The 22120-nt window shown below is 32.1% G+C and overlaps 1 protein-coding gene across 1 annotated transcript; it reads right to left on the bottom strand.

Annotated features, from left to right (window-relative positions):
• Positions 1–819: 819 nt before the first annotated feature.
• Positions 820–20298, bottom strand: nfkbp105 (NFkB protein). Its single transcript, NM_001078304.1, is given in 30 exon segments — positions 820–1361; positions 1944–2063; positions 2626–2795; positions 3040–3118; positions 3369–3551; positions 3722–3897; positions 4418–4574; positions 5480–5645; positions 5903–6056; positions 6414–6444; positions 6642–6778; positions 7098–7140; positions 7589–7678; positions 8061–8218; positions 9025–9106; positions 9528–9656; positions 10105–10314; positions 10613–10684; positions 11335–11397; positions 11857–11922; positions 12118–12317; positions 12539–12616; positions 13251–13323; positions 13996–14156; positions 15400–15504; positions 16070–16228; positions 16520–16656; positions 17690–17838; positions 19414–19554; positions 20204–20298. Coding segments are annotated over 30 exon segments (3609 nt in total). The 5' UTR covers positions 20264–20298; the 3' UTR covers positions 820–1301.
• Positions 20299–22120: the final 1822 nt, after the last annotated feature.

Here is a 22120-nt window from a genome sequence, read left to right as displayed (position 1 = left end):
ACCGTACCCTCACGACTCTTAGAGACCGTTGTTAATAGTTTATAAAACAAGATTAGGATATTTAGATATTATGTGCCAAAGGTGTCTCGTCTTCCCCCCTGCTATTTATTTGTGGCCTTATAACGATGAAAACCAATGATCTCTTTTACATAAAAAATAAAAAGAATCATTTTTCATCAAGCCAATGTATAATATACCAAACAAACGGCCAAGAATCGATTCAGAAATTGCATTGCAGTTCAACAGTCAGTTTGACTTATTAATTGCAACTATCATTCATCAAGTACGATTCTAAAACTCATGGCCGTGTTATCTCGGTCGGGAAGTACTGTGGGGTAAGATGGCTACTGTTAGCACATAATATCCCATATTTCTAAAAAGTGTTTTAAAAATTTGAATCCCCCTTTAACTGTCATGAGAGTACGGTTATCTATTGTGTAAATATTATATGTTTACTATCAAATGGGACGTTAAATCGGAATTAAGTATGAAACAATATGCATCACAGTATTATAGTAGTGCTGGGAAGATGGGAAATCTTTATCACATAATATTCAGACATTCTGATCGTGTTTTAAACAATTAACAATAGTCTATAGAAGTCGTTAGAATACGGTTTTATAATTCTCCGAATGATCTTTGTTTACTACCAAATGGGGCGATAAAGTAGAATGAAAAGGTGTCCTATCTTTCCCCACACTACCATATATATGTGTAAACCTGTAGGCGTTACTAAGTTTGAGACAATTTTATGCAGTAAGTCCCATACCACGAAAACACAGAAAAAAAGTGCGTTTTTAGAACCACAGCACCGACAACTTGGTTTCTAATACATTTTATTTACATTTCTAATTAAAGTTACACGAAGTGGTAACATGGGGAGCTTGACGATCGCTCCTAACAATACGTGGAAAATAAAACATTATAGAAGTGGGCACCCAATTTAGCCCGTTTCGCTCAAAAACTGTACAGATATCACTCTATGTGGGAAAAAACGCGGCCTTATTGTAAATCGATGCGGCTGAGCTAAAAAAATAAAATCAAACGAATGAAACAGAAAAAAAATCAAGCGCGGAACGGGAGAATTTTATACAGACAGCAAAGGAGCATTTTTATATTGGCGTTCGAGCTTTTTACTTTAATTCAGGACTTGAAAAAGTCCAAAACACGATAAATATCAGTCCATTTAGGTTGATGACTGGCCGGTTACTCTGTACACGAAAAAGACTGGATAAAAGAAATAAAACGTAAAATAAATTGTCTGTGCCGTCGCCACACTATATATGCTGAAACTTGGCAGCTCAAATAACGTCGATTTGGTTGGGCAAGCTGCCGAATGCACTGTCGCATTGTTCTGTAGCCTGTAGAAGATGTATTAGTAAATAAGGGAACTAGTGACAGGATTTGGGTCAAAGGGTTGTTTTTTTTAAACTGGGGTGAGGTTCTACCGCAAGCCACGCCAGGGGGCCTTGGATTTGGGGCAAATGTGACTCATTGCTGTTAATACTGAGGTTACTTAACCTGTATTTTGACATATATTTAAACTTAGAATATTCTTTAGTTTCCATTCGATTATATAAGTATAGTATGGCTGAGACACAAAACAGACAGCAGTTCACTATGTTCCATGTAAAAAACATTTGATGTAATTACTACACATTAACCAAACTTCACATAGAAGGGGGAGATGGGACACCTTTAGCACATAATATCCAAATATTCAGATCGTGTTTTCAGTATTTAACAAAGGTCGATGTGAGTCGTGAGGATACGATTTTAATAATTTTTTTGAACTTTCTTTGTTTACTTCCAAATGGGACAAGAAAATAGAATGAAAAGGTGTCCCATCCTCCCCAACCCTACTATAACAATATTACAACAGCTAGAATATTATATCACTCCGATTCTACCAGATACCCAACATTACATGTTAAAAAACTTACATTGCTGTCGAACTTGTCATTGCATGTTGTTGTTGCTGCTCTGTTTAGAAGTTGAACTGCATCATGTCTTCCAATGTTCATAAGCGCTGATCGTAAGCCAGCAACCGTGCCGTGCTTAAACTGCAAAAATCAAACATTTTTAAATCAATTAATATGAATGTAATTTACTTTATCCCTGCCTGGCCGGAAACGATTAATTGTTAAACACGGGTGTTCTGTTTCATGCACCTCGCGCCAGATTATGAGTTACCATGTATGTTACTTTGTAGGTGATTATTTTTTGGGGATTTTTTCATTTCTTTATGTATGGCTGATAATTTGGACAACCCATTAGTGACCACTGGGTTGGAGCAATTGCAGTTAAGTGTCTTGACACATACACCCACAATGGTAGCAATGATGAGCCTTGAACCGATTACCTCTGAGTGAAAGTCAGGTGTGCTGCTAACCAACTGTGCTATGGTCAATCACACACAAAAAGACAATTAAAAAGACGAAAAGACAGGATAGCAACAAAACAACAGTTGTTAAAACACGCTTACAGTTAAAAAATGTATTTACATTCAGTTGGAAGAAAAATAAGTGTGGTCGCTACGCCTACCAGACAAACAAGCCATTTATGTTTCAATATTATCAAGTTAGTCTTTTTATAGAAACAAAAGTGTGCGTAAAGAAAACTTACCATGTAGTTATCTAGCAGCAAGTCAGTGGGATTTTCTGTTGTGTCAATAAAGGAAACAATGTAGTCAAGAGACAACCGGCTAGCTAGAGCATACCAGTCAGAACCGGATTTTTCCAGATTGAGAAGCTTACACAGCTTCAGTCTAATCAATGGGTCAAGTGTAGCAAGGTCTATAGATGTAACAATGTTTATTAAAATTTAGGCAATATTGGGCATTTTTAAGATAAAAAAATTTGCGGACAAAATTGTCTTTTTAAGATAAAAAAACTATGTGAAAAGGGCAAAGCAAATGTTATAGAGAGGTAGCAACAGCATAGGTGTAAAACCTTTGAGGTTATCTGTTTAGTTTATTATTTTTTTTTAGAAAAACATAAATTTTTTTAGATTTAAAAATAAAATTATTGATTTTTTTACCTTCTTCATCACTGTAGTTGGAGTTGTCAAGTTCTTCTTTTATATTTTTCATGAACACACCATTGAGAAGATCTCTCATCTGGGAAAACATGATTTATCCATGTGATAAGCTAATGATGCACTTAATCATGTGAACAAGACTTATATACAACTATTTCACAAAATCCATTCCTTTTATCATACCAGAATCACATGAACAAACCCTCACAGAATCACATCATGAATCCCTCAAAAATCATATGATAAAACACTCACAGAATCATATCATGAAACCGTCAAAAAAGTCATATGATAAAACACCCATAAAAAAATTATAAAAATGATCTCACCTGATCGGAAGTTGCAAGATCAAGAGGAGTCATTCCATCCTCCCTTCCCGGAGGAGCGGAGCTCGCCTCCGGATCAGCTCCGCATGCGAGGAGCAGAGTAGCGATCTCACAGTGATCCAGGGATGCAGCAACATGAAGAGGAGTGTAACCTTCATATGTTGAAGCTTCCAAGTCCGCATCACACTGGATGCAACACATTTTTTACAATCCAAATTTTAATACCACTTTTTTATAAATTTATTTTTCCCTTCACAGTTTTTGGTCTAAATTTTTAAAATTATCAATTTTGTTTTTTAATTTAAAAAAAAATTGTTGACAATTTTCCAAAAAAATGATTTTATCGCTTAACGTACCTCTGAGATAAGACAGCCAGCCACCACGATGTTGTCGGCTTCAACAGCCATGTGCAAAGCTGTACGTCGGCTCTTCATGTCCGGCATGTTGACGTCAAATGCAAATTCTCGGAGCAAACCGAGGCATTGACGAGTTCCTGAACTTGCCTTTCCTGCAAGGTGGAAACACCCAAGACCTGTGACAGAAATGAATGAATGAATGAAATTTATTTCGTCTTTCAGTGAGGATAACGAAGAATAGAAAAAATGACACAAGCGAAAAAGACGGGTAGTAACAGTAAAACAACAGTTATTAAAACACGCTTATTGATAAAAAAAAGGAAGAAATAATGTTTTGGTTAAAAGGCGTGACCGTTACACCCTACAGACGATACAATGTCAAAATTAAATAAACATCATTTAATTAAGCATATTAAAGTTCTAATTGGAAGAAAAGTGTGCGTAAGGACACAACCCGTATAATGGGGGGAGTCGGCCTTAAAAGAGATTGATCCAAAGATTGGAACATGATGGAAAAACAAAACCCCAAAAAGAAATTAAAAAAATATGAAGTCATTGCACTGCTAATGAAATTATGCCATGGCACTGCTCACCGTGGCACCTTAACAAATAACAGTATACAGAACTAAATTGTGAGGCCAATATGGAAGCCACGGCTTCAAAGACAAAACGGTATACAAAAATTTAAAAACTTACCGTCGAAATTCTTCGTATCCATTTCCATGTCATAAACTTGTTTACAGTTTAGTAGTCGATTTAGAATGTCGGCGTTTCCGTGACGACAAGCGACATGAATGGAGTGGTTGCCGTAACTGTCAAGTACGAGTGGATCCGCGCCAACTTTAAGAAGATCCTATAAACAAATAAATTGATGAAAAAATGTAAAAACAAAAAAGATAAAAACTTAAGATTTTGGAATAGTAGACATACTAAAGTCGAACATTTTTTTGAAATGAACTCTTTTTTTTAAATGGAAAAAAGTAGTTTGGAAAGGGCAAATATAAAAAGTAAAACCAGATTTTTCTTTTTCGGTTCTGTTTTAAGGAGTTATACATATCACTTTTCAATTGAAAAGTAATGTAACACGTTTTAACCACAAGACAATTTGTCTTCTCATATTTCCAACATTCAATACAGCAGGTCAACAGAACAAAGTGCCATGTGTTTAAACTGATCAAATGTGTAGAGACTAAGAGAGCGTATATTAAATTATATAGTCAATACCGTATGTATGTTATAATAGACAGTTTAAGCTACGTATGAATGTTATAATAGATTGAAGGAAAAAAACAAAATAACTATTTCACAAAAAAACTGCAAAACATAATTAAATCTTAAAAAGTACAGTCTAGAATTTCTCTCTAGAGTATTTAAACTAAATGATGAAATTTGATACAGTTTTCTTACATTCTTTTATCTAAACTCTTAATATTTGGTTACTTAAAATGACAACAGAGTTTTCTAAACTACCACACATGATAAGAACACGTGTTTAAAGAGAAAAAGATGACATACAAAAGTAAAAAAAGAGTTTAAACAGTAGGGTAGGGAAAGATAAGACACCTTTTTACTCTATTTTCTCGTCCCATTAGGTAGTAAACAAAGAACATAAAAAGAATTATAAAACCGTTTTCTCACGACTTCCATAGACTGTCGTTAATTGTTTAAAACTTGATCAAGATATTTGGAAATTATGTGCTAAAGGTGTTACGTCTTCCCCCACCCTGCTATCATAATATTATTGTTTTTTTTACTCACAATAACAGCATCCACATTATCACTAAGCACCGCCATCTGTAGAGCAGTTTGCTTCTGCGGGTTGACCGCATCAATGATGTTCTGCTTGTTATTCAGTGTAACGATCACATCCAGGAGCGAAGAGAGGACCTGCATCTGATCATGGATAACTGCTACGTGGAGGACACTGTGGATTGAGAGGATTTTTTTTAGTTTTGGATGAAATTTTAGGTTTTTAAAAAGTTTTGAGATTCCGGATGAATTTTTCCAAAAAATATTTTTAGGCAAGAACAAAATTTAGATGTTCGACAAAATGTAGTTTTTTTCTGAACTTTAACAGGAACAAAAATAGTGTTCAGACAGTTTGCAACAACATTTTAACAAAAATAATCTAAATTTTTTCACTAAAATATACATTTTTTTTAAATAAAAATTTCCACTCACGAGTCGCCGTTGCAGTCACGAACATCCGTTAGGTGGCGCTGTAGAACAAGGAGCATTCTGATATCTCCTGTCACCGAGAAATCGTGCAAAGCAGATGAATTTCTGTTCATTGTTTTTACAGCGTATTTTTCCAAGGCTTGAGTCACTGAGGCAGCTTTAGAAATAGTTTAAAAAAAAGTTAAAAATTATAAAAAAAGATAATATTTAATTGGATTTAAAAACTTGGAAAAAAATGAATGAATGTATGAAATTTATTTCGTCTCTTCAGTCACGATAACCAAGAAAATATAAAGTTTCAATTTAAAATAATAAATACGGAAAAAAAAAAGGTGAAAAAAGCGACTAAAAAGTGTAAAAATTTAAATAATTTCGCCTGCCTTTTATAAGTTAAAAAATAGTTTATATTTTACAGCAACAAAACAGAATTATTGTTTTTAATGCTTAATACAGAGTATCATTGGTGTTCATATTACTGGTTTACAATTTGAAGGTTAATTTTCATGCAACTTACTTGTTGATGTGACAGGTCGTTTCAAAGGACCCTGTGAAAGATGAAAACAATATTTTGAATTTTTGCAAAACAACAAACGTTCGGAAGTTTAAATACAGTACTTTATACAGCAAACAGTTAAGCCCTTTCTTTATCCGGTTTTGCATTAAACCAATTTAAAAAAAACACCCAAAAATGACACTGGGCAGCAGTAAATACATAATTTTAAGTTTAAAATGATTTTTTCACCTTTGTTTTGGTTTCCACTTGTTTAGAATCAAATTTCTTTTCAGGCTTAAGCGAGTCTAACTTTGTGGGCATAGATGGCGCCAGAGATAGTTTTTCCATTTTTAACATCGCTGCATCAGCTTCCACATTGCAACAATCTAGAAAAAGTTTTAAAAAAATTTTTAAACAGAAAAATACTAAAATATTTTTTAAGAAGAAAAAAAATATTTTTTCGGAAAAATATTTTTGTGCTGACTTTTATTTTGGTACTTTGATATATTGAATATATTCATTATACTCCATACTTCATATGTATAATACATTTGTCTACATATTTTTACCGTTTTGGCTCAAAATCCTAAACTTTTTCAGTGATGTCAGAACACAATACAATTGTGTTCAGATGTGTGTAAGTAAAATTGAAAAAAAATGCTGTTTTAATAAAATAGAAAAAAATGTTTATCTTTTATTACTTACCAGATTGAACGGTGGAAAAGCTTTTGGGTTCTGCTTCATGAGCCTAAAAAATATGAATATCGATAAATGAGGTAAAATTATAAAGCTGTTTAATTACAAAAAAAATCGTTAACACACAAACAAAAATAATCAAGAAAAAAAAGCAAATCACAAAATATATAAAATGAACAAGAAAAACTATATATATATATATATTTTTTTTTTTTTCATTTTTTTTTTTTTTGAAATCATTTAAGTTTAAATTAGTAAAGTTATTTATATATATATACATACAGTAGGGTGGGGGAAGATAGGACATCTTTAGGCAAATATTATTGAAATATCGTTTCATGTTTAAAACAACTAACAGCAGTTCATCAGAGTCGTGAGGATACAGTTTCATAATTTTTTGAATATTTTTTCATTTTTTACTACAAAATGGGACGAGAAAATAGAATGAAAAGATGTACCTTCTTTCCCCACCCTACTATATATATTATAATTAGACTTACTGTTGAGTCAGTGGTGTCTTGTTCCTCACAATAAGCAGAGGCGTAATCCTCTTCCTGTTCATCATCATTGTTGTTGCCTGGCTTTGGTTTCTGGGATTTTATGCAAATATTTAGGAAATGTAAATGATGTGATGTTTTGTGTGCAGGGATTTTTACATTTTAGGTATCATTTTTATACTTGTTAAGTGTTTTTTTGTTGGAAAATAACAAAATTACACAACAGTTGGTTAAGTTCTTCTATATAAAACCTATAAATCTAAAAAAAAATAGAAAATACTCTAAAAAATAGAAAAAGTTAGTATTTTAAATATCAACTTTTTACTTTTGATGTGTTTGTGACTGACATTTTTATGTGTTTTTTTGCTAAGCATTGCCATTCTTTTTTTGTTGAATAAATTACTTTAAAAAATGTATAAAAAAAGTCATTTTGCTTGGTCAAAATGACAGTGGAAAATTTTTGCTGAGTCATTACCCGTTCGGCTCCTGCATCTGATTCAATGTCGGCCAAATCATATTCCGTCAGCTCCAACAACTGTTGACTAAACTGTTGACTCAATATAGGAAGAGGAGCGTTTGAAAGAGGTTGAGGGATGATGGGATCAACCACTGATCCTCGGAAACTTCCACTTCCTAATTTCAATAAAAAAATTGTTGGGTTTTTGTTTTTCTTTATAATATATAGTCTTTTTAAAAATAAAAATTTTTATCATACTTCTTAAATTTTGTGCAACTACTTAAGAAATGTAATGTACATTTTGTGTTTTATAGTGGGAAATTTTTACATTCTTGGACTTCCTAATTTTAACAAATAATCAAATATATATTATATATAATATTTTTTTTTTACTGGTAAATTATTATTTCGTTACATTTTTAAATGATTTCAAAACTGTAAAAAAATGTTTTCAATTTTATTTTTTATTTATTAAAAAATGTTTTTATTTACATTTTTTTTTTTTAATGATTTCAAAACTGTAAAAAAATGTTTTTAATTTATTTTTTATTTATTAAAAAATGTTTTTATTTACATTTTTATTTTTTTTAATAACAATTTTCAAAATAAATTTGCTTCCTAAAATGACAAAATATAGAGAGTAAAAAACAAAAAAAAAACACAGAAAAAAATGGTGTATAAGCGAAAACAATGCTGAGGGTCAAAATGCACCATTATACAATAAAAACCCTAAGAAAGATACTTGGTATATAACTAAAAATCAAGATTTTATGGATTTGTCAAAATTAGTTGAATATTACTCAAGTGAGTATTTGCGTTAAATTTAGCATGATGAATCACATTTTAGTTAATTACGATACTAAATCTATCTAATGTAAAAACTTCGGTAAGAGTAGATGTTACAACATTTCAAACCAAAATATAGAGAGTAAAAAACAAAAGAAAAAACAGAAAAACTGAACTATAAGCGAGCCCAACTCACCTCCACCATAAGTGTTGTTTGTCTGTGTAAGGATGTTGGCTTGATCATAAGCTTGGTTGATAATGTTACTGTTGGTAGTTTGCTGGACATAAAATGAGAATTTAGTTTTTTTTCATGTTAAAAAATGGTTTTATGCATGTTTTTTTTGCAAATAATAAATATTGCGTGCATCTATTTTTAGGAATTTTTTTTTGAAGAAGAGAGAGTTTTGAAGATTAATTTTTTTTTATTTATGCATTTATATGTTCATATTATAGATAAGTAGTTTATGTGTTCGGAAAATGGGCAAAATCTGACCTAAAATTAGATTGTCCGAAACTACCCATATAACATAGAATAACTAATTTTTCAACTACTAATAAATGGAAAATCATTCCAAAATACTATTTACTGCAAAAAAATTACTAAACTGCAAAAATTACCAAAAAAATAATACAAAAAGGAGATTTACTTTTTTTTAAAAATAAATAGTTTTTTTTACAGAATTTTACAAAGTATTTTACCGGCATTGGGTTGTGGTTGAGATCGACGTTCATTATGTCGACTAAGTCACCCGCGTCAACTGTTGACAGCTCATTCATCACCGTCTCCTCATATTCTTGGACTTCCTGTGGGCTTAACTGCTGGATGATCTGAAAGGAATGAAAGATCGGATTAGAAGATGAAGGAATATGATCTGGATGCGAGAATCAAAGATTTTGGTTAAAGAATAAAACATTTTCCAAGTTGACTTTTTTTTTATTAAAAAACATTACCTTTAGAAAATGCCAATTTTCTTTATAACCCCTTTAAAAATCATATTTGGTTTATATTCTTTGATAGGCAAAATTTAAACAGAAGGAAAACAATTTGTTTTTATAATATTTTATTTAATGTTTAGTACTAGTAATCAAATCCCTAATTTTTTTCCACTTCAATTTTTCTTTTCAATTTTTTAAATTTTTAAATTTTTTTTTATTTCAAATTTTTTATAATTTAAAATTTTTGAAACAACTAATACTACAAATGGTGTTAAGCCTTTAAAAAATTGAAAAAAATTGCACTGAAAGATAAAAAAGCTATTTCTGTTTAAAAAACTACCTGTTGGCCATAGTCAGGTGAGGGTGTACTGTACACCATGTGTTGAGTGTTGTCCAGCCCATATGTGGTGGAATACATGGGGCTGTAGTTTGAATATGCTTGTTGCTGTTGAATTTGTTGAAGATGTTGTTGTTGTTGTTGTTGTTGTTGAATCTGTTGTTGTTGCATTTGTTGTTGTTGGGAAAGCACAATTGGATTTTGGAAACTCATCTATTGAATTAAGTAAAAATATAGTTTAAAAATATGAAAATTTTTGTGTAGTATTTTAAACATTATTTTTTTTACTGTAAAAGTAGTAGTTTCAAAAACTTTGATCACAAAAAAAAATTAAATAGCCCTGCTTCATGCACACAATTTTTCCATTTTAATATTATTTGCATACCGCCGTTATCATATCTTTAAATCCTTTAAAATATATTGTAGTAATGAACAATACTACAAATTAATTACAGCTTTTTAGGCAAAGTTTTGACATGCTATTTTTATCAGGCAATTGTTTAAACTGTACCTGTGGTAGTCCAGTATGTGGACGAGCATTCTTGGGCAATGGGATTCGAGTTCCTGGTAGATATTCCTCTTCCTACAAAGACAATGGGAATCAGAGTTTTAAAGTGGTAATGCTTACTGCCTGTGTATGTACTAAAACACTATATTCAAGTACAAAAAATAACTGACTGTTGGGTTATAGTGATAATATTTTTGGGTGACTTATTAAGTAGGTAGACTGTTGCTGTGTCTCACTATATGTAGGTACAAAAAATGTCTGATTGTTATGTTATAGTGATGATGTTTTAGGTGTCGTCATATGTAGACTGTTGCTGTGTCTCAGTAGTTAGGGGCTTGCATTATTAAAGAAAGTTACTTGATTCAATTTTCAATACTGATAGTCTGATACCAAAACTAATATAGGCATATGTGTCTTTGGGCAGAACATTTAACAGACGTTGCTCCAACCCAGTGGTCACTGAATGAGTTGTAGCACCCTGGGTGTTAGAGTAATGGACCAACTATGCGCAGCCAGGGGGGTTTCGGCGGTCGTGCCCCCCCCTTTTAAACCAAAAAAAAAAAATTAAAAAAATTAAATTTATTTTTTTAATTTTTTGATTAAACCCCCCCTTATTTTTTTTCTGCCTGCGCCACTGTATGTCCATATCAGGTCCCATGATGTGCCCTGCTGTAGGATCCACCCATGTAAAGTAGAAGGAATAATGAAAATAGAAAGCAACTTACCTGGGGTACTTGAGCTGCAGGAGACCCACCAATGCTCATTGGGGCAGGTGGCGAGGGCTCAGACTGGAAAAAAAGAAGATATAAGCTCTGGCACATAGAATTAATTTTTAAGTTTTTTTTGGAATGATTTTTTGAAACCAAAAATTATTAGGCTGACGCGTGACCCCAACTTTTGGAATAGGCGTGGCGACATGTTTTAAATTGTAATTGTAACAACCCGCTTTTTACATTTAAATAGCCTTTCCATTACTGTTAGATGACTAGTAGAGTGAAAATATGTTACATTTGCCCATTTATCAATGAGGTCTTTTACGCTAGATGACTAAGGGTGTAACTTCATTTTAACAATGTCTTTCCACATTTTGTTACAAATTAAAACAAGTGGTGGTGTGGGGTAATAAGCACAATCTGGCCTAAATACCAGGTCCTCACCCATACAGAATAGAATTAATAAGTGGTGCCTTACTGCCTTATGTCACAGTAAGCTGAGTAGTTAGTTCTAGGGGTTTGAGTTGTTCTTACCTTGGCTGGGCTCATGTAGGCAATTGGTGGGAAATTTGAATAGGTAGTTGGGGGTGATGGACTTTTCTGTTGGAGGATAACAAAATTACAAAACTGTTTGTTTAGGTAAAAGTATATAAAACTTATCAATTAAAAAGGGAAAATTATCAAAACTATTTTTAAAAAAATAGGAAATACTAGAATTAGAAAAATATTTCATTTAAATACTGCAAGATTAAAACATAAAAAAAAAACGAAAAATGTTTTGAAATACCAACGTACCGGCTCTGTTTTGATTCTTTTAAGCTTCATGAGTACAGAAGGATCAACTGGCCCTTTCTGTGGGTTCTGTTGCTTTTGTGGGGGTCGGCGTGCTTCCTTTACTTTACCTGCCCCGTTGCCTGCAGTGTTGCCGCTACCAGTGTTGCCGGAGAAGTTGTAGGAGCTTGGAAGGATAGCAGCTTGTGGGTTGAATGAATAACCTGGGTAGGAATTATGGGGTTTAAATTAAGGGAAAAAAAACAATATATATTTTTTAAAAATTTAAAGAAAAAAAATTAAAAGTGTCAATTTTTAAAGGAGAAAAGTGTATTCTGTTTTCTTTGTTGTCATAATTTGTTTTTAAAAAATATATAAAAAAAAACAGATTTTTATTTGAAAAACGAGTTGGTGTTTTAGTGTTTATAAGTATTTTAACAGCTACCTCCAGTGCTTCCATTTCCGGTGTGGTCAAGAAAATCTGGCATCACTTTCCTTCTCTTTCTGTCGATCAGTTCCAGATCTGGAAACATGTTTTGTTTAATGAATATTTGGTTACTTCTGCTACCAGGCATAGTATTAAACTATTAATAATATTTTAGTTGCTTATCTGGTATAAAACGTAGTGTATTTCCAACGTTACGACGTAGTGTATTACCAACGTCGAGTATTTTCCTGCTTTTCGCTTGCTTGTTACTGTTGCGTTTCATTCCCTGATGAAGTCTCGCCGTATGGCGGACAAAACGTGGAAATACACTACGTTTTTATACCAGATGAGCTACTCAAATATTATTCAGTTCATTAAATTTATACCCAAAGCTGTATCAGTCACCATTATTATGGTACTAAACTATAATACGGCGCTTTGTAAACATAACATCATAGCCTAAGGTACAAAAACAACGTCTGTTATATTTGTCCAATTGGTGAAGGTTAGGTGTAATAATCCCACAACTTCTAAGTAATAAAAACTACACAATGTTTTTATGAAAACATTTTTTTACAAGGTTACCCTTATTAAACAGGAATTAATGAACAAATAAATTAGTCAAAGTTATTCATCCCCTTTTGCCAGGAGAACTACAGGTGTTTTAATACGAATGCCTTCTTTAGTCATACACCTCATGCCCAATTACAAGGTTTGTTAAGACACTCACCAGACTTGTTTGGAAGATATGTGAATGGTCTTGACTCCGAAACTTCATTGTCTGATTTGCGACGGAGCTGAACCTGGTTCAGTAAACAAATAATAGTTTATAAGCAGTTTTGCCAGATAATTTTGGATAAAAAAAAATTTGATTACTACATTTTTGGGAGCAACTGCAATAAAAAATGGTCTTAAATTATTTTCGCTATGTTTTTCAAATTTTATTTTTTGCGCATTGTTTAAAAAAATTGTTTTATGTCTATAGTAGTAGCGGTTTTAGCTTTTGAAAAATCAGTAAACATAAAAAATTATGTGTAAATAATTTTTAAGCTATTAAAAATAAAACATCTTCGTTATATTTCAGTTTTCAAAAAAATTATAAAATTTCAGGCAACACTGTAGGTCTGTGACAACACCTGGTACAATGGTTAATCATTAACTTCATTTTGTGTTTCCAGTAAAATGTTATTACTTAACAAAACCACTGGGAAAGCAAGAGTGGGGATTTTTCTATGTAATACCAAGGGCTCGAGAGATAAAAATCGATTGGGGAAATTTTTTAACAATTTATTTAAATAAAATTAATGTAAACTTTGTTTAAACAACTGCTGTATGAAAATGGAATTTTGTCTGGGGATTTTACATTTGTGACGCCCTTTTTGATATTTATTTTCAAATTTCCACCTTTTTTTCATAAAAACTTAATTATATTTCGCCATTTTTTAAGTTAATAATATATGTTTATTGAAAAATACCTGAACATTGACTGGCATTTTTATTTCGGTATCTTTATAAGCTGGTGTCCTAAACACAATAGCAAACTGCCTGTGTACATCAGTTGGTGAGAAACTACCATAAGCCTCCCATAAGTTGTTGCCTTGCATGTCTTCTTCACTGAACACGACTTGGATGTCATCTGCATGAAAAATATAGATTGTATATTTTACATTGTTTAGATTGCTAACGTGAATATATAGTACAGTAGAGTGGGGGAAGATGGGACACCTTTACCACATAATATCCAAATTGCATGACCGTGTTTTAAACAATTAACAATGGTCTATGGAAGTCGTGAAGATACGGTTTTATATTTCATTAAATGTTCTTTGTTTACTACCGAATGAAAAGAGAAAACTAAACGAAAAGGTGTCCCATCTTCCCCCACCCTATTATATATATAAATGTTCTAAAAATAGAAAACAAGCTTAAATGTATATTTACCATGAGAAACTGATATTTTACAAACTAAATATAATTTGTACTTTATAGAAATAAAATACTTTAAAAAAAGTAGATTTAGTACTACTTTATTAGAGATAAAATATCCTGAAAGTTTACCATTATAAAGACTTTAAAATAACGGCTACTGTAAAAAATTCTGAATTATGGTATTTTTAGAAACGTTTATTTTATAAAAACTTTATTTAGCAGAAACAATAATTTTTCTTTACTTACGTTGCACTATTTTATTTTTGGACATACTTAGTAAAACCAGGGTAATAAAAACATTTGTCTATCATAATTAATACTACATATCAGAGTTAAGAAAACATTAACTTTTGGCTTAAGTTATAAATAAATTGCTGTGTGGCTCTTATTGTTTTTCAGTGTAGTGTATTTTAATACAACACAGGCAAATCTGTTTGTGTTTGTAACACGCTAACAAAAATATTTATTTAAGAGTTACATCAAATACTGAATGAAGTATTGTAATAAGCAAAGTTTGGCTCTTTAAGCTTAAAACCTAAATTGATAAAAGAGCATGAAATGACCAAAGCAATAATTTTTGCAGGCATAAAAGTGTTTTATTTTAAATTAAAAGCTTTGATTAGAAACGATATTGCAAAAGCATCCGATTCTAGTATTCTATTACTATTTTAACTAGAATGGCATTTTAGTATCCATTATGTGACATATATATATATACATACTAAAATCCCTAAATAATAAAATTAATTGATAATTTGGCACAAGACAAAAATGGCTAAAACAAAGTTGTTAGTTAAGTTTAAAAAAAAATAACATTTTTGCCCGAAATAAATCCGAACCATTACACGGGCAATGTAAGACAATAATGTCAAAAACACAGTCCAAGTCTAGAATCCAAACGCCTAAAAAAATGAGTCACGAAAGCAAAAATAGTTTTGATTATTTCCCACCTTTTTGTACTTTGTCGCACAGCAAGTAAACCTCATCCCCCCCACTAGCGCTCCCTGCGTTGCAATCCATGCGACAAATCTTTAGTGTGGCTGCGTTTGGAGCCTCTGTAGAATATAATTGTCTATGGTTAAAGGGTGGCTATTAGGAAACTGTTAAAAAATTCAAAGTAGAAAAGGACACCTATATACAGAATATAGAGCATGGTGTATGGAATAGACAGTTAGGACATATGAACATATATTTTTAGACAAAGTTATTGGTTAAATTTATTGTTTAATAAGCATAAGGTCATGCCCTTTATATATGTATTATTATATAAATGGGTTAGAAATAAATAAATTCGAAAATAAAAGCCTAAAATCTACAGCCACTTTAAGCAGTTAGCTAATCCTCCTAAATCCTAATTCAGCCAACTTTTACCCGTTTACATTTATACCTGGCGTTTCTGATTTGCCAATCGTAAACATTAATATTCTAAGCTATAAGTTGGAAAACCACATGCCAGTGACTGTATTGTTTATTTCCACTTGGTAGAATTTTCAACTCATTATAAAAAAACCTGACCCAACACCCACACTAACTTTTATTCCATGTGGGTAAGGCCCTTGTCGAGTGTACGGGATTAAGGCCAGTTTTAAGCCATTACCGCAACTCACACACAGTACTTACTGCTGTCAAAAATAGCATCTGAAATGACAGGTTTAAGCATGATTGTGAAAGCCCCATTGCTGTCAGGTAGGTAAGCAATGAACATGAGACGCACAACAGAAAGATCAATTGACTTCGCTTCACTCTGAGCTTTTGCTGCGATCCGCTTTCGGTCTTCATCTGTTAAAAAATGGGAATAAAATTTGTAAAAAATGCAAAAAGTATGTATTTTGTTAAGCCCAAAACTTGTGTTAGCTTTTGCGTTAAAACTGTATAATAATGAAATTTTGGAAGAAAACTGAATAATTTGGAAAAATTTTACCAAATTAAATCAAAATTTTAATGAAAACAATCTTAAATTTATTGTCATTTTGAACCTGAACTTAATCTAATTGCTTTATCGTTGCATAGTGGGGCAACCACATTCACACCAACAAGTTTATCACAGCCCTGGGTGCGTTTCCAAACTACCTTTAATGTTTCTTTGAACCTCCTGTGGAAATCCATCATTGATTGAGCTAAGCTGCATCTCTGCTGCTATGTACCTTTCCTCCAAGATGGTCGCAACATTCTTCTTCGTCACATGCTGTATGCCAAGATTGGGGAAACTGGAAGTAAACACAACTTGTATTGCAGTCCTAAAAACCTTTGTGGTGTTGCTAGGCAATTTTGGCATCACCAATAATAATGAAAACTATTTTTGCTGCCATTATTTTGTCATAAGGTAAAATGTTATAATTTTTAATACAGTGCTCTACACTTTTTTTGAATACGAAGTACTGTAAACACTAATCTGTTTAGGCATCTGGCCATGTGTTTGGGGGCCAGGTGAAATAAAATACAATTAATTGTACAAAATAAACTTAAGTTAGTTGTTAGTAGCAGTTCTAGCTAGGTTTGCAGGACTTTTTCTAAGTTATTTTGTTACAAATGGAGGAGCGAATAAACTGTAAAGAACAGTTTTATTCATATGTTCGGCATATATATTTGTGAAAATTACATATTAATTTTGTTAAACTTGGGCAAACTATAAACTTAAAAACTATGTTAACATGCTTTACCAGAAGACCTCAACAATATATATATATAATATATTTCTACTGAACTAGTTTAGCATAAAACTGGCAATCATAGTGATTTTTGCTAATAGTGCAGTTTCTAGATATTAAAAACATACTGAACAAAAGTAAGCACCCTTACAAATGAAATCAAGCATAAACTACTGAATTTAATCAAAGGTATTGTGTATCTTAATTAATCTATGGCATAGATAAGCTAAACTCGTTGTAGACAGTATTGGCATATAGGCTTCTAGACAAGGAAATTTCCAGGGTAATTGTGTACAGGAAGTTTTCCATTATACGTAAACAATAAACATAAAAAGGTTTCCAATGACGTTATACGTGCGCCTTATCATTTGTGTTAATAACAAATTTTGAAAAGTTTTTTTTTGCGCCAAAAACAGTTTAGTTCTAGAGGATATTAACTATTTAAAAATAAAAAACAGACAAAAAATTATTTCCTTTATACATTTCCTTTTTAGAATGGAAGAAAATGATTACATTTTGTAGGCCTTTTATAACACAAAGGCTGAAAACAAAAATGAAACATTAAAATATTTAGGTAGGCCAGTGTACATACGTGGCAGTCATGTCCTTTGGCCCACACTGCACAGTACAAATACCATTCTGGCATTGTTTCCCCACGAGCGAATGCGGGTGCAGGCGGGGATTTTCTTCATTCGTTACCAACTGCACAACAATTCGTGCGTAACCTTGGTAGTTGCAGATCTGGAAATTCCAAAACATAAGCATAATGTAAGCGTTGTCTGGGAAACATGACCTACATTTTGAAACAGGGTGACACAATTATGTTAGGCACCCCAGTTTTATGCCCAAAAAGCTTTTTTCTTGCTGTGACAGGTCTAAACACAAAAAGAGCCAAAGTATATTGTGTTTGCAGCATTAATTTCTGAGGTTTTCTACGTTAACAATTATAAGTGTAACTGCATTTTAATAGTAAAAGGTCACTCCTAATTTCGTCCAATATTTAAAAACTTTTTTAAAAAACATATAATTTTGGACATTGGGGCTGTATAACTACACCATTAAAAGCTTTGTTTATGAGCGCAAAAAGTTGCACAACTTCCTTGAAGTTTCGTTGTATGACGTAATATTGAAACCTAAAATCAATGGAGTAAATAATGGCAAGCCTAAAATAAACAATGGCAAGCCCAAGGGTCTATAGGAAGCCTTTTTCTATATGGAACATTTCAGATTTAGGATTTTTTTTATAACTTTATATAAAATCTTGTCTGACAGACGAGTGGTTTTAAGTAAGCCATCTTAATGGTAGAAATGTCAGGACATGCATTAATTAATGATGTGTGTTAAAACATGACATTTCAAAATCACTGTTTTGACAACTGATGTTCCATGTTATGTAACTATTTAATTTCGTAACATAAACCTATTTTAATTAAAAACCTTAAATATAGAGACAGTGGGCCTATAGCGATTGAAAAACATAGGCCTAGTCATGTTTTAAGTGGGAAATCCCGAAAGCATAGAACAAAGTTAATATATAATGCCAAATGCCAATTATGGAAAATTTTGACCATTGAGGCATTACTTATTTGGATCATTTGCCATCAATTGCGGTATAATTAAATAAATGGTTTATTTATAAACAAATATACATATGATGATCAAATTATATGAAAAAAAGTCTGCGTTTTGCAGTACTGCAATGAAAAAAGTGCATGATACTGCATATGCATAATTGCATAATACACTTGTAAAATTGCACTAAATTGTGTAACAAACAAGAAAAATTCGTTTAAATAGTTCACTATGTCATGAGAAATATAAAAAGTTAGAAATAAAATATGACAACAAATTCAATTGTATATACTGTAAATTTATAAAGACAGTATAAAGTTTCTGTTCAACTTATTCTGTGAATTGCCTTGGGTGTCACATGACACTCAAGTTTTATTACGCTATCGCCATGGTTAAATTTGGAAATGGTCGGTTTCGTAAACATTTTGTTAACAGGGAGTGGAAGAGTGGCAAATCATGAAACTGTGAAAGATATGTGTTTCCTACCTTGGAATTCAGATTTAGAATAAATTCAGCATTTGAAATGTATTATAAAAACTATAATTTTGCTTTGGCTTACAATATGTGTGTGAAACAGGAACTTGATAAATACTATTTAACTAAAACAAAGTGCAATACTATACACAGCCCAGCTGTCTATTTTTATAAAATAGGCCTTTTTTTACTCATTAACCGTTACCATTCAAAAACGTGCCCAAGTTTAGGCCTTTACTAAATTCATTTAAAACCTTTATCTAAACTTACTTTTACTGCTGGAAATGTCTTTTTGTTTTTATCGCTGCTCCCTCCAGGAATGCCACCGTGTGACGGACCTTCACATGTGTATCTAAAGCGAAAACCTCGCGATTTCGGGTTTTCTATGATTTCAAGATAGGGTTCTCCATTCTGTAATAAAGTGCAGGACATTTTATACAAATAACATTTTAAGAAGTCTTTAGTTTTAAAAGTAAACGTTGAACATAAAGTTAAAAAGTTTGTAAACTGTTGTGATCAAAAAAATTGTTCAATTTTTTTGTCAAAAACAACTATTATTTTAATTTCACAACTGAATGAAGTAGATATATTGATAAATGGACCTAAAAATTCTGTTGGAAAACTTTAGACATCCATACTATTTGATGCTAACTGCTGTAATTTTAAACACAATGTATAAAAACCAATAAGAACAAACATTTTAAACAGGAAGTATAAAATTGATTGTAATTCCTATTTGTTTAAAATGTGACATTCACACTGGCGTAATACCAAACTAAACACTCTTAGTGGGGCGTTGTATAAATATTGTTGTTGGGTATTGTTTAAATAAATTAATGATTAAGGAACTTGATATGTACATTAATTTCAAGAGTAAAAATACAAGAATAAAAATTTGTAATGAAAGAAACTATCCTAAATACTTTATTTGTGCAATATGCATAGTGTATGGTATTTGCACTTAACAAAAAAATTAATTTTAAAAAAATACAAAAAGTTTAAACAAGTATAGATTTCTAAGCCATGCTGAAACGCATAATTAAGAATGTAATGAATTTACCTCCTCAGGAAACATATTTTCCCTTGTGCTCTGATGTAATACTAAAGATTGGTCACTCATTAATAAAGCTGGAAAATAGTTATTCAATAATTCAACTGAAAAACAGAGAAATGCTTCACGTTTGTACAGTTTTTAATTTTTGAAAATTTAAACTTAATTTATTCATACATAAAAAAAGTAATAAAACATATTATATTATATATATATATATTTTTTATAATACTGATTGACTGTAATTCAAAACTGGCGCACAACAGCTAAGTCGAATATACGGCTACTGCGCAAGTCTAGTCTGTCCTTCAGACAAAAAAACAAAACATCGTTTCCAACGTCGCTAAACTAGTTAACAATTACATGCCGTAAGTCCAAACCAGCAAAAACAAAAGTGTATCCGATTCTTAAACATTGTAATTTTATTGTGCATCGAAAGACTAGATGTACTAAAGATTGCGATATTAAACGCGAAACCAGGGGCCTGTTTCATCGGTACAGTACCTCGTCGACAAAATTGCGGTACTAGCTATGGCGGTGCCTCACCGTGGGCATTCCCCGTCACAATTTTCTCGATCGCTATTGGCTGACGCGTGTCACGTGCTTGGTGCTATATTTAGCTCTCGGAAAGCACCACCAAACGGCGCACCCAACCATACAGAAGGTCTGCGATAGCAACAAGGAAAATAAGATGTTTTGTTGTTGAGCCAAAGGCGTTTTCAGTTTGGTTCTTGTTCCTTTAATCGATACATACACCTGTTAACATATAAAACCCGAGACACACGACGGGCAAGCACCCACGGTACAGGGAACCTATTTCAGACATCTGATTGTAGCAAAGTTATTTACACACGTAGATAACGAGGAAGTTACCAATATTCCATAGAATTTTCGCATCTTGACCAAGAGTGCACAAGTTTATTCTCCCTTTTCCATATTTGCCCCTAATAAAGAACAACGAAACTTATGCAAAATTCTACGCATAGCACGTTTTATAATTTAATTACTAATATGGTTGTACCATATAATTTGATTAATAATGGCATGAAATCTTTACATTCATTTTAGCTGGTGTTAGTTTAATAACTTGTAAAACAAACATATAATAAACGTAGAAAAATTCAAGATGCATTAATACTTGTATAGTAGGGTGGGGAAAATGGAACACCTTTTCATTCTCCTTTCTCGTCACATTTGATGTTAAACAAAGAACATTTAAAGAAATATAAAACCGTATTTCCAGGACTCCTATAGGCCGTTGTAAAATGCTTAAAACCTGTTCAGGACATTTGGATATCACGTGTTAAAGGTGTCCCATCTTCCCCCATCCTACTATATGTATAGATCTATAACCTTAATCGCTAGTCAATTACTGTACAATCTGTCTGAATTTTCTTATTAATTTGATTTGGCCATAGTTTGGGAATGGACTTCAACGAAGCTCTGCTGCGTCATCTACCGGTGGCGGTATCGTTCCATAAAATAAGATTTTTAATTTAGTAGGTAAGCAAGCTAAACTCACTAATTTACAACTAATAGTAGGGTAGGGGAAGATGTGGCACCTTTTTAGTCAATTTTATTGCCTTAGGCGATAGTAAACATAAAACATTAAAAGAATTACAAAAACGGATCCTCATGACTCCCATAGACCGTTATTAAATGCTTTAAAACGATCGGGATATTTCGATATTATGTGCTAAAGGTGTCCCATCTCTTCCCACCCTACTATATATTTAAATCAATACAAAAAATGAAACAATTAAAAAATTAAGCGATTGAGCTGAGTTTTAAAGTGAAATGTAAATAATGACGTTTGAGATAGAGAATTGGTCACGGTTTAAACCACCCACTTTGATTTACACCAATCTTCTAATCAATCATACGCGCTGTCGAGTTTGGTTGCAGAAGACGATTATGTTCCCTTTT

Source organism: Ciona intestinalis, chromosome 7 (genome assembly GCF_000224145.3).
Source record: "Ciona intestinalis chromosome 7, KH, whole genome shotgun sequence".
Classification (NCBI taxonomy): domain Eukaryota; kingdom Metazoa; phylum Chordata; class Ascidiacea; order Phlebobranchia; family Cionidae; genus Ciona; species Ciona intestinalis.
This window is presented reverse-complemented; position numbering and strand designations above follow the sequence as displayed.